The sequence below is a fragment of the Aquarana catesbeiana genome, linkage group LG04 (assembly GCF_042186555.1).
Source record: "Aquarana catesbeiana isolate 2022-GZ linkage group LG04, ASM4218655v1, whole genome shotgun sequence".
NCBI lineage: Eukaryota > Metazoa > Chordata > Amphibia > Anura > Ranidae > Aquarana > Aquarana catesbeiana.
In genome coordinates this window covers 433,016,714-433,029,084 of record NC_133327.1, presented here as the reverse complement: position 1 = coordinate 433,029,084, position 12,371 = coordinate 433,016,714, and the positions used below count along the sequence as shown (strand labels likewise).

The 12,371-nt window shown below is 47.9% G+C and overlaps 1 protein-coding gene across 1 annotated transcript in view; it reads left to right on the top strand.

Annotated features, from left to right (window-relative positions):
* The first annotated feature begins 6,104 nt into the window (after positions 1-6,104).
* LRP11 (LDL receptor related protein 11) overlaps positions 6,105-12,371 on the top strand; it is a 76,107-nt gene continuing 69,840 nt past the window's right edge. The window contains exon 1 of the mRNA XM_073627397.1: positions 6,105-7,058. Coding sequence (XP_073483498.1) covers positions 6,362-7,058 — 697 coding nt within the window. The 5' untranslated portion in view covers positions 6,105-6,361. The remainder of the gene's footprint in view (positions 7,059-12,371) is intronic.

Sequence of the window (12,371 nt, the reverse complement as noted above, 5' to 3'; positions counted from 1 at the left end):
CTGGAGTCCAGCTCTCTAAAAAGAGAAGAGTTACAGGTAAAACCTCGTTTCTTCAAACACGAGGCCCAGGCACCATTCAATTTGGCCTAAAAAGACACTTTGAATGAATCCGGTTGCATGGCTTGCCCCAGTAAGGAATATTCCAGCGGAACACAGCACATCTTTACTCATGACAAACACCTAAGACACTGGCAAAAAAAAACTGTGGTACTCCCAGTAAGGGAAGGGGTTATATAGGGGGCTAAACTTCCTGTCTAGGGTGTGCCAGTGTCCATCACCTAGTGGTGCCTATATAACCCATGAGTAAATACTGTGGCTCTGTGTACCATGATGTACGAAAAAGAAAATGGTTCTTGATCTGTAAGATCCCAAAATCATTTGTTAGTGGTACATCATCTGAGAAAAGTGAGTACACCCCTCACATTTTTGTAAATATTTTATATCTTTTCATGTGACAACACTGAAGAAATGACACTTTGCTACAATGTAAAGTGGTGAGTGTACAGCTTGTATAACAGTGTAAATTTGCTGTCCCCTCAAAATAACTCAACACACAGCCATTAATGTCTAAACTGCTGGCAGCTAAAGTGAGTACACCCCTAAGTGAAAATGTCCAAATTGGGCCCAATTAGCCATTTTCCCTCCCTGGTGTCATGTGACTCGTTAGTGTTACAAGGTCTCAGGTGTGAATGGGGAGCAGATTTAAATGTGTTAATTTTTTTGTTATCGCTCTCTCATACTGGTCACTGGAAGTTCAACATGGCAGCTCATGGTAAAGAACTCTCTGAGGATATGAAAAAAAGAATTGTTGCTCTACATAAATATGGCCTAGGCTATAAGAAGATTGCCAAGTCCTTGAAACTGAGCTGCAGCTGGGTGGCCGAGACCATACAGTGGTTTAACAGGACAGGTTCCATTCAGAACAGGCCTCACCATGGTCGACCAAAGAAGTTGAGTGCACGCGCTCAGCGTCATATCCAGAGGTTGTCTTTGGGAAATAGATGTATGAGTGCTGCCAGCAATGCTGCAGAGGTTGAAGGGGTGCTGGGTCAGCCTGTCAGTGCTCAGATCATATGCCGCACACTGCATCAAATTGGTCTGCATGGCTGTCATCCCAGATGACATCTAAAGATGATGCAAGAAAGCCCACAAACAGTTTGCTGAAGACAAGCAGACTAAGGACATGAATTACTGGAACCATGTCCTGTGGTCTGATGAGACCAAGAGAAACGTATTTGGCTCAGATGGTGTCAAGCATGTGTGGCGCCAACCAGGGGAGGAGTACAAAGACAAGTGTGTCTTGCCTACAGTCAAGCATGGTGGTGGGAGTGTCATGGTCTGGGGCTGCATGAGTGCTCCTGGCACTGGGAGCTACAGTTCATTGAGGGAACCATGAATGCCAACATGTACTGAAGCAAAGCATGATCCCCTTCCTTTGGAGACTGGGCTGCAGGGCAGTATTCCAACATGATAATGACCCCAAACACACCTCCAAGATGACCACTGCCTTGCTAAAGAAGCAGGAGGGTAAAGGTGATGGACTGGCCATGGCATGTCTCCAGACCTAAACCCTATTGAGCATCTGTGGGACATCCTCAAACGGAAGGTGGAGGAGCGCAAGGTCTCTTACATCCACCAGCTCTGTGATGTCGTCATGGAGGAGTGGAAGAGGACTCCTGTGGCAACCTGTGAAGCTCTGGTAAACTCCATGCCCAAGAGGGTTAAGGCAGTGCTGGAAAATAATGGTGGCCACACAAAATTTTGACACTTTGGGACCAATTTGGACATTTTCACTTAGGGGTGTACTCAGTTTTGTTGCCAGCGGTTTAGACATTAATGGCTGTGTGTTGAATTATTTTGAGGGGACAGCAAATTTACACTGTTATACAAGCTGTACAATCACTACTTTACATTGTAGCAAAGTGTCATTTCTTCAGTGTTGTCACATGAAAAGATATAATAAAATATTTACAAAAATATGAGGGGTGTACTCACTTTTGTGAGATACTGTAATTATTTCTTTTCCCTTTTCTTTCATTGTAGAAATATTTTTCTAACTAAATTTACCCATCTTCCTACCCTTGGGTTCTATGGAAAGTTTGCTTCCTTGTTGCCAAAGATCTCAGTATGAGTCAGTATTTTAGACTGACTCCCATTGCACTTTAACCACTTGCTGACCGCCCTATAGCAGTTTTTTTTTTTGTAATTATGTTTTTTATTAAAGGTTTATCAAGTTACAGACAAGCAGAAGGAAACAACATGACATACATCAGGGATATATCCACAAAGCAGTATACAAACACAACAAAGGGCCTGAGAAGGACTTTGCATATAAGGGATATGAATCAAGACATGTGTATAACAAATGGCTAAAATAAGGAATATAATCAACCCAACTTAAGACATAAAGAAAGGCATTGGGGCATATTGGAATACACACGCCGAGGGGGGTGCTTGTAAAGGAATCATCAGCAAGAGGGACAGGTTGATTAGGAATTGTAGTGTTAGGGAGAGTAAAGTCACCATAAACACAATGATCCCAGGTCTCCCAACATTTATTAAACTGTGGAAGAGCGTCAGTTGCAGTGGCTGTAAGTAATTCCATTCTCCGAATGTCAGCCAAAATATGTAACAGTTGAGCTTTAGAGAGTGGAACAGTGGAATTCCAGTTGAGGCGGATTACTCTCCGAGCAGCAAGTAGTATATAGGAAATCAAATGTTTTGTTGATTTGGTAACACCTGAGAAGAGAAAGGCCTAGTAAATAGTGAATAAAATCGAGTGGGAATGACATATCAAACAACTGTTCGAGTAATAACCTCATTCTAGTATGTCATTCCAAAAGGACTGTAAGTGCACACACTGACAAAAAATATGATAGAGGGAGCCTTGCTCTAAAACCCAACACCAACATAAAGCTGAGAGCGAGAAGTCTTGGCGATGTAACATATCTGGGGTTTTGTACCAGAACATCAGTATTTTCAAAGTAGTCTCTCTCTGCACCACAGATTTGGATGATTTAAAGGCAGCTGTCCAGATCTAGTCCCAGAGATATAGTGGGATAAGTCTCTGAAGAATATGTGCCCATTTTCGCATATAGAAGGTGTATTTCTTCTGTAAGAGAGGTCACCTCATGGAGAATTTTGTATATGGAGGAAAATAAAATTGGTACTGCCCTTGGGCACATACAGTGGGGAGGGAAAGTATTCCGACCCCCTTAAATTTTTCACTCTTTGTTATATTGCTGCCATTTGCTAAAATCATTTAAGTTCATTTTTTTTCCTCATTAATGTACACACAGCACCCCATATTGACAGAAAAACACAAAATCGTTGAGATTTTTGCAGATTTATTAAAAAAGAAAAACTGAAATATCACATGGTCCTAAGTATTCAGACCCTTTGCTGTGACACTCATATATTTAACTCAAGTGCTGTCCATTTCCTCTGATCATCCTTGAGATGGTTATACATCTTCATTTGAGTCCAGCTGTGTTTGATTATACTGATTGGACTTGATTAGGAAAGCCACACACCTGTCTATATAAGACCTTACAGCTCACGGTGCATGTCAGAGCAAATGAGAATCATGAGGTCAAAGGAACTGCCTGAAGAGCTCAGAGACAGAATTGTGGCAAGGCACAAATCTGGCCAAGGTTACTAAAAAATTTCTGCTGCACTTAAGGTTCCTAAGAGCACAGTGGCCTCCATAATCCTTACATTGAAGACGTTTGGGATGACCAGAACCCTTCCTAGAGCTGGTCGTCCGGCCAAACTGAGATATCAGGGAGAAGAGCCTTGGTGAGAGAGGTAAAGAAGAACCCAAAGATCACTGTGGCTGAGCTCCAGAGATGCAGTCGGGAGATGGGAGAAAGTTGTAGAACAGGGGTCTCAAACTGACGGCCCTCCAGCTGTTGCAAAACTACAAGTCCCATCATGCTTCTGCCTGTGGGATGCAAGTTTGTAACTGTCAGCCTTGCAATGCCTCATGGGACTTGTAGTTTGGCAACAGCTGGAGGGACGCCAGTTTGAGACCCCTGTTGTAGAAAGTCACCATCACTGCAGCCCTCCACCAGTCGGGGCTTTATGGCAGAGTGGCCTGACGGAAGCCTCTCCTCAGTGCAAGACACATGAAAGCCCTCATGGAGTTTGCTAAAAAAAACACCTGAAGGACTCCAAGATGGTGAGAAATAAGATTCTTTGGTCTGATGAGACCAAGATAGAACTTTTTGGCCTTAATTCTAAGCGGTATGTGTGGAGAAAACCAGGCACTGCTCATCACCTGTCCAATACAGTCCCAATAGTGAAGCATGGTGGTGGCAGCATTATGCTGTGGGGGTGTTTTTCAGCTGCAGGGACAGGACGACTGGTTGCAATCGAGGGAAAGATGAACGCGGCCAAGTACAGGGATATCCTGGATGAAAACCTTCTCTAGAGTGCTCAGAACCTCAGACTGGGACGAAGGTTTACCTATCAACAGGTAACTGTGACTGTTCTTGAATGGCCCAGCCAGAGCCCTGACATAAACCCAATTGAGCATCTTTGGAGAGACCTAAAAATGGCTGTCCACCAATGTTTACCATCCAACCTGACAGAACTGGAGAGGATCTGCAAGGAGGAATGGCAGAGGATCCCCAAATCCAGGTGTGAAAAACTTGTTGCATCTTTCCCAAAAAGACTAATGGCTGTATTAGATCAAAAGGGTGCTTCTACTAAATACTGAGCAAAGGGTCTGAGGGTTAGGTGATATTTCAGTTTTTCTTTTTTAATAAATCTGCAAAAATGTCAACAATTCTGGGGTGCTGTGTGTACATTAATGAGGAAAAAAAATGAACTTAAATGATTTTAGCAAATGGCTGCAATATAACAAAGAGTGAATTTAGAGGGGTCTGAATACTTTCCGTCCCCACTGTATATACTCAAAAGTGGTGGGTCTGTCTAGGGTAAGGGATGGAACTAGTGATTGGAAGAAATGTTTAACTTGTACATAAAAATAGAAAATAGTTTTGGGAATATTATATTTTTCTCAAAGGTCTGAAAAAGTAAGTGGCGTGCAGGCTGGACTATCTTGTTGAGTTGAAAAAGTGGGGGTTGCAGCCACGGTAATATACGTGTAAAAGTTAAGCTGTCAGGTACAACCAGGTTAAATAATATGTTAGAAAGGAGGGGAGAATGGTGAAGACCTATAGCAGAATTATTGCAGCAGGTAGGGGGAGCAAATTGTGCTGGCGGCTCACTCGATGTATGTCGGCAACCGTCAATCATCAGCCACGGAGACAGAACTGCAATCTGCCTATGTAAACAAGGCAGATTGCGGTTCTGACAGGAGGGAAGGCATGGACCCTGTGTCTCTGCAAAGCCGGGACTAGGATCCATGTCTTCCCCTAGTAAAAGCACCTTTCCACAGTTTAGCAAAACACTGGTCAGGCACACAGTTAACACTTTGATTCCCCCCTCCCCTCGATGGTAACCCCTTGCCAGCCAGTGTCATTAGTATAGTGAAAGCGCATATTTTTAGCACTGTTCACTGTATTATTGTCACTGGTTCCAAAATAGTGTCCGAATGTCTGGCATAATATCGCAATACCACTATAAGTCGCTGATCGCCACCATTACTAGTAAAATTATCCCATAGTTTGTAGACACTATAACTTTTGCGCAAACCAATCAATATACGCTTATTGGGATTTTTTTTAGCAGAATACATTTTTTTTCAACATTTTTGTGTTTATAGAGCAAAAATTAAAAAACGCAGAGGTGATCAAATACCACCAAATGAGAGCTCTATTTGAGTACAGTGTCGCATGACCGCGTAATTGTCAGTTAAAGTGTTAAAGTATACTGAATCTCAAAAAATGGCCTGGCCTAGAAGGGAGGTACATTTTCTGAAAGTCAAGTGGTAGAATGTACACTATCCTCTGGAACATTTCACCTGTCAGTGACTGATGCTGCCTCCCCCAAAGTGTCTGTTGTACCTGCTCATAAATACAAGTGTCATCAGCATTGCTCATCTGTCTGTATCCAGGATGGAAGACCTCTAGGATGGCAGCTGTGGTTTAATCTTTGTCTACAAGCAACAGATGAGTGGTTGGGTGTGATGTCATTGTATGGAGGGGGGATGGGAGGGATGTGGGAGCTGTCACTGGTCCAGGGTGCTGATTCCACCTTGTATATGACAGATCCTCCTCTCCTTTCCATCCTTCCGCTGGGAGAAGACAGGATCCACACTGAGGAGAGGCGGGGTGAGAGGACAAGAGCCATGCTCTGCTCTCAGGCTGATCCCTACCATTTTGTTCCCAGGACACAATGATCCCCACACCTCTGATCTAATCACCGGATCGATCTGTACCCTGAGACCAGCACGATGTACCCCTTCCCCGGGTACCAGAGCCCGGTGCTGGGGGTCAGGCCTCTGATCTCCTGTTTCTGCCTGCTCCTGTGCTGTGAGATCGGTGGGTGCAGGAGGGTGTCCCCGGGATCCCCGGCCCCACAGCTCACTGATCTCCGATCGCAGATCTCCGGGGTGGAGGAGCTGCTGGAAGAATTCCGCAAACAGCTCCAACAACAGCGACACAAGCAGGAGGAGGACGACGAGGAGGGGGGCTGGGCACAGGACAGGCACAGGCACGGTAATGGCCGGGATGGTGAGGAGGCCGGAGGAGGCACGGAGGACCAGGAGGAGGAGAACAACATGCAGCAGGAGCTCCAAGAAGTGGCCGTCCGGCCGGCCGGGGATGTGGGGGAGGATCTGTGTAACTTTAATCAGCTGGAAGACTATATAATCCGTACCAAGGACTCCCTGGAGGCTGGAGCCACCTTCCTGAAGGCTCCCGGGGAGGTGTACAGCTGGAGGCAATGTCTGGAGGTGTGCTGTATGGAGACGAGCTGTACGGCGGCTGTTGTGGAGAGCTCAGCCCGGGGCCTCAGCTGTTTCCTCTTCAACTGCAATCACCGGGGGCGGAATGTCTGCCACTTCTCCCCTCATAGAGATTACAGCAGCTTCACCCTCAACCCAAGGAATGCTACCTGGACTCCACCCAGAGCCTCCTCTGATACCCGGGGTAACTTACCTCTCCTCATATCACTTACCTCCCCTCGTGTCTCTTACCTCCCCTCGTGTCTCTTACCTCCCCTCGTGTCACTTTCCTCCCCTCGTGTCACTTTCCTCCCCTCGTGTCACTTTCCTCCCCTCGTGTCACTTTCCTCCCCTCGTGTCACTTACCTCTCCTCGTGTCTCTTACCTCTCCTCGTGTCTCTTACCTCTCCTCGTGTCACTTACCTCTCCTCGTGTCTCTTACCTCTCCTCGTGTCACTTACCTCTCCTCGTGTCACTTACCTCTCCTCGTGTCTCTTACCTCCCCTCGTGTCTCTTACCTCCCCTCGTGTCTCTTACCTCCCCTCGTGTCTCTTACCTCCCCTCGTGTCTCTTACCTCCCCTCGTGTCACTTTCCTCCCCTCGTGTCACTTTCCTCCCCTCGTGTCACTTTCCTCCCCTCGTGTCACTTACCTCTCCTCGTGTCTCTTACCTCTCCTCGTGTCCCTTACCTCTCCTCGTGTCCCTTACCTCTCCTCGTGTCACTTACCTCTCCTCGTGTCACTTACCTCTCCTCGTGTCTCTTACCTCCCCTCGTGTCTCTTACCTCCCCTCGTGTCTCTTACCTCCCCTCGTGTCACTTTCCTCCCCTCGTGTCACTTACCTCCCCTCGTGTCACTTACCTCCCCTCGTGTCACTTACCTCCCCTCGTGTCTCTTACCTCCCCTCGTGTCTCTTACCTCCCCTCGTGTCTCTTACCTCCCCTCGTGTCACTTACCTCCCCTCGTGTCACTTACCTCTCCTCGTGTCACTTACCTCCCCTCGTGTCACTTACCTCCCCTCGTGTCACTTACCTCCCCTCGTGTCTCTTACCTCCCCTCGTGTCTCTTACCTCCCCTCGTGTCTCTTACCTCTCCTCGTGGTTCTTACCTCTCCTCGTGGTTCTTACCTCCCCTCGTGTCACTTACCTCCCCTCGTGTCACTTGCCTCCCCTCGTGTCACTTGCCTCCCCTCGTGTCACTTGCCTCCCCTCGTGTCACTTGCCTCCCCTCGTGTCACTTGCCTCTCCTCGTGTCACTTGCCTCCCCTCGTGTCACTTGCCTCCCCTCGTGTCACTTGCCTCTCCTCGTAATGTCCGGGGTGTACACCTCTCCTCGTAATGTCCGGGGTGTACACCTCTCCTCGTAATGTCCGGGGTGTACACCTCTCCTCGTAATGTCCGGGGTGTACACCTCTCCTCGTAATGTCCGGGGTGTACACCTCTCCTCGTAATGTCCGGGGTGTACACCTCTCCTCGTAATGTCCGGGGTGTACACCTCTCCTCGTAATGTCCGGGGTGTACACCTCTCCTCGTAATGTCCGGGGTGTACACCTCTCCTCGTAATGTCCGGGGTGTACACCTCTCCTCGTAATGTCCGGGGTGTACACCTCTCTTCGTAATGTCCGGGGTGTACACCTCTCCTCGTAATGTCCGGGGTGTACACCTCTCCTCGTAATGTCCGGGGTGTACACCTCTCCTCGTAATGTCCGGGGTGTACACCTCTCCTCGTAATGTCCGGGGTGTACACCTCTCCTCGTAATGTCCGGGGTGTACACCTTTCCTCGTAATGTCCGGGGTGTACACCTCTCCTCGTAATGTCCGGGGTGTACACCTCTCCTCGTAATGTCCGGGGTGTACACCTCTCCTCGTAATGTCCGGGGTGTACACCTCTCCTCGTAATGTCCGGGGTGTACACCTCTCCTCGTAATGTCCGGGGTGTACACCTCTCCTCGTAATGTCCGGGGTGTACACCTCTCCTCGTAATGTCCGGGGTGTACACCTCTCCTCGTAATGTCCGGGGTGTACACCTCTCCTCGTAATGTCCGGGGTGTACACCTCTCCTCGTAATGTCCGGGGTGTACACCTCTCCTCGTAATGTCCGGGGTGTACACCTCTCCTCGTAATGTCCGGGGTGTACACCTCTCTTCGTAATGTCCGGGGTGTACACCTCTCCTCGTAATGTCCGGGGTGTACACCTCTCCTCGTAATGTCCGGGGTGTACACCTCTCCTCGTAATGTCCGGGGTGTACACCTCTCCTCGTAATGTCCGGGGTGTACACCTCTCCTCGTAATGTCCGGGGTGTACACCTTTCCTCGTAATGTCCGGGGTGTACACCTCTCCTCGTAATGTCCGGGGTGTACACCTCTCCTCGTAATGTCCGGGGTGTACACCTCTCCTCGTAATGTCCGGGGTGTACACCTCTCCTCGTAATGTCCGGGGTGTACACCTCTCCTCGTAATGTCCGGGGTGTACACCTCTCCTCGTAATGTCCGGGGTGTACACCTCTCCTCGTAATGTCCGGGGTGTACACCTCTCCTCGTAATGTCCGGGGTGTACACCTCTCCTCGTAATGTCCGGGGTGTACACCTCTCCTCGTAATGTCCGGGGTGTACACCTCTCCTCGTAATGTCCGGGGTGTACACCTCTCCTCGTAATGTCCGGGGTGTACACCTCTCCTCGTAATGTCCGGGGTGTACACCTCTCCTCGTAATGTCCGGGGTGTACACCTCTCCTCGTAATGTCCGGGGTGTACACCTCTCCTCGTAATGTCCGGGGTGTACACCTTTCCTCGTAATGTCCGGGGTGTACACCTCTCCTCGTAATGTCCGGGGTGTACACCTCTCCTCGTAATGTCCGGGGTGTACACCTCTCCTCGTAATGTCCGGGGTGTACACCTCTCCTCGTAATGTCCGGGGTGTACACCTCTCTTCGTAATGTACGGGGTGTACACCTCTCCTCGTAATGTCCGGGGTGTACACCTCTCCTCGTAATGTCCGGGGTGTACACCTCTCCTCGTAATGTCCGGGGTGTACACCTCTCCTCGTAATGTCAGAACAGTCATCCAATGGCAGCTCGGGAGACAGGACTTCCTTTTACAGAGGCCGCTGTGTAAACAGGAAATTCTCCTGTATGTACAGTACTCGTCCGGCCCCCTGCAAGGCAGCCAGCATATATATATTTTGTGGCCCCCGGTGCTCGGGGATTTGTTGGGACCACAAAAGATATACATGTCCAAATTACCAGGGGGGGCGTTCGAAACCAGAACTGGGCCGGACTTTGGACATGCCTGGTTTATAGTTATCTACCAGCGCGGACAATGTTGTGAAAAACTTGGCAGGCTGCCCATTTTTTTTTCTTTTGACAGCTCAGTGAGCAGAGAACTCTCTACACTTGTTACATGAATGAATCAGGAAATTCTGCATAGAGATCGTGAGGGGGGTTGAATTAAGATCACGATTTTTTAATGATTAATCGTGCATCTCTAATGTCCAGGGTAGACGCCTCTCATCGTAATGCCCGAGGTACACACCTCTCCTCATAATGTCCGGTTCTTTGGTGGTAGGTTATGGTAGTAGAAAGGAAAAATACAGCTAAATTGTATTGTTTACTATGTTTAACCATTCACCACCAAAAGAAAGCCTAATTTGTCCTAAAAAAAACAAGGTATAATCCACCTAGATACTTAAAGTAATTGTTATGATATGAGTTTTTGTTGACACATGTCAAAGTTGCAAAATTGTGTTCAGACATTAGGATTTGTTTTTCCCTCTGTCATGAAGGGGTTAATGACCAAGGCCCAAACAAATCTTAAAGCGGAGTTTCGCTAAAAAATTTTTTTTAGATGTCAGCAGCTACAAATACTGCAGCTGCTGACTTTTAAAATAAGGACACTCACCTGTCCCGGGGTCCAGCGATGTCGGCACCCGAGGCCGAACTGTCCCTCGATCCTCGGGTGCTGCCGCAGCCATTCTCACTGAGGGAATCAGGAAGTGAAGCGTTGCGGCTTCACTGCCCGGTTCCCTACTGCGCATGCGCGAGTCACGCTGCACGTCTACACTGGTCCCCGTTGTGTTGTGGGAACTGTGTATTTCCCACAACACAACGGGGGTGGGCGGGGACTCTGCGGCTAGCTGCGGCTAGCTATACCCGGAAGTGGGTGCAGATACCTGTATTATACAGGTATCTGCACCCCCCTCCCCCCTGAAACGTGCCAATTGTGACACCGGAGGGGGGGAGGAATCCGATGAGCGGAAGTTCCACTTTAGGGTGGAACTCCGCTTTAAAGCAGTAGTTAAATCCCAAAACTAACACACTGACCTTTGACCCTAACCTAGATCAAACCCCTGATCTAGGTATATTATCTTTATTTTTTACACAAACTTTTTATTTTTTGATATGTTGGGGTACTCAAGTGTAGTGTGTCCCAATAAGTTCAACCCACGCCAGAATAATGATGGTTTGGTGGCCAACATTTATTTACAATGAAAGAAAAAGTTTAGACAAAACAGTTGCCCTCACAAAGGTTTCCACCATTGCTTTAAACATGAATGAAAACCTCATCAAGCCATCTGGCTTTGATTCGCAGCACCACTGCTCAGGCCTTAACCTCAGGCCCTTGGTAAGGTCCCGCAGACCACCTCACACAGCACCGTTGTGCTCTCCTGAAACCCCTGCACCTTATAATCAGCTCTTTCTCTTGCAGCTCCCTGCTGCTCTGGCCCTCAGGTTTGGGGCCTCCATCTGTTCCATCACAGACTATACCTGCACTGTGTAGACATGCACACTCTGGCTGCACCCTTGCAGTCTAATGGACTCTTGAGGTAGGGTTGAACTTTGACCTGCTGTCAGATCCTAGATTATTGCGGGTGTGGACACCTGCATACTTAGCCTGCTGGTCCCGGGCAAGACCCAAACACTGAATTGGAGGATTCTTCCCTCCCAAAGCTCTTTAAAGTCTCCGGACTCCAGACCCTAATGCGGGAATTACAAAACCCACAGAAAGATGAAAAAACAATTTTATCTGCTCAGAACTGTCATTCTGGAGTCTGGACTCTTACTCTGCATACATGAGAACCCAGTATTGTCTTCAATACAATTTCTACAGCGGAAGGGCCTCACACTGTCACATTTACATTTTTCTCCTATTGCAAGGAGAAATCGATTACAATGGGAGAGTTTATAAAAACTGGAGCGACCAAAATCTGGAGCAGTTGTGCATGTTAACAATTTGCCTACTTTCTTTTATTCTGAAAGTCTAACTGAACAAGCAGCCCGTTGGTTACCATGTACAGCTTCTCCAGATTCCGGTTGCTCCAGTTTTGATAAATTTCCTTATTATAACTTTTTCTCCATTCAAGAGGATAAAGAGTATAGAAGTGGGCTGTTCAGTTACTGATCACTGATAGCCAACCATAGGCTATCACCGCGATCATGTAATCTAGAGTCAGTCCTTCCACCTCCATTAAGATGAGATTCAGAGTTGTCAGTAACAACACTGTGCTGTGCAGCGTGCTCCCAGC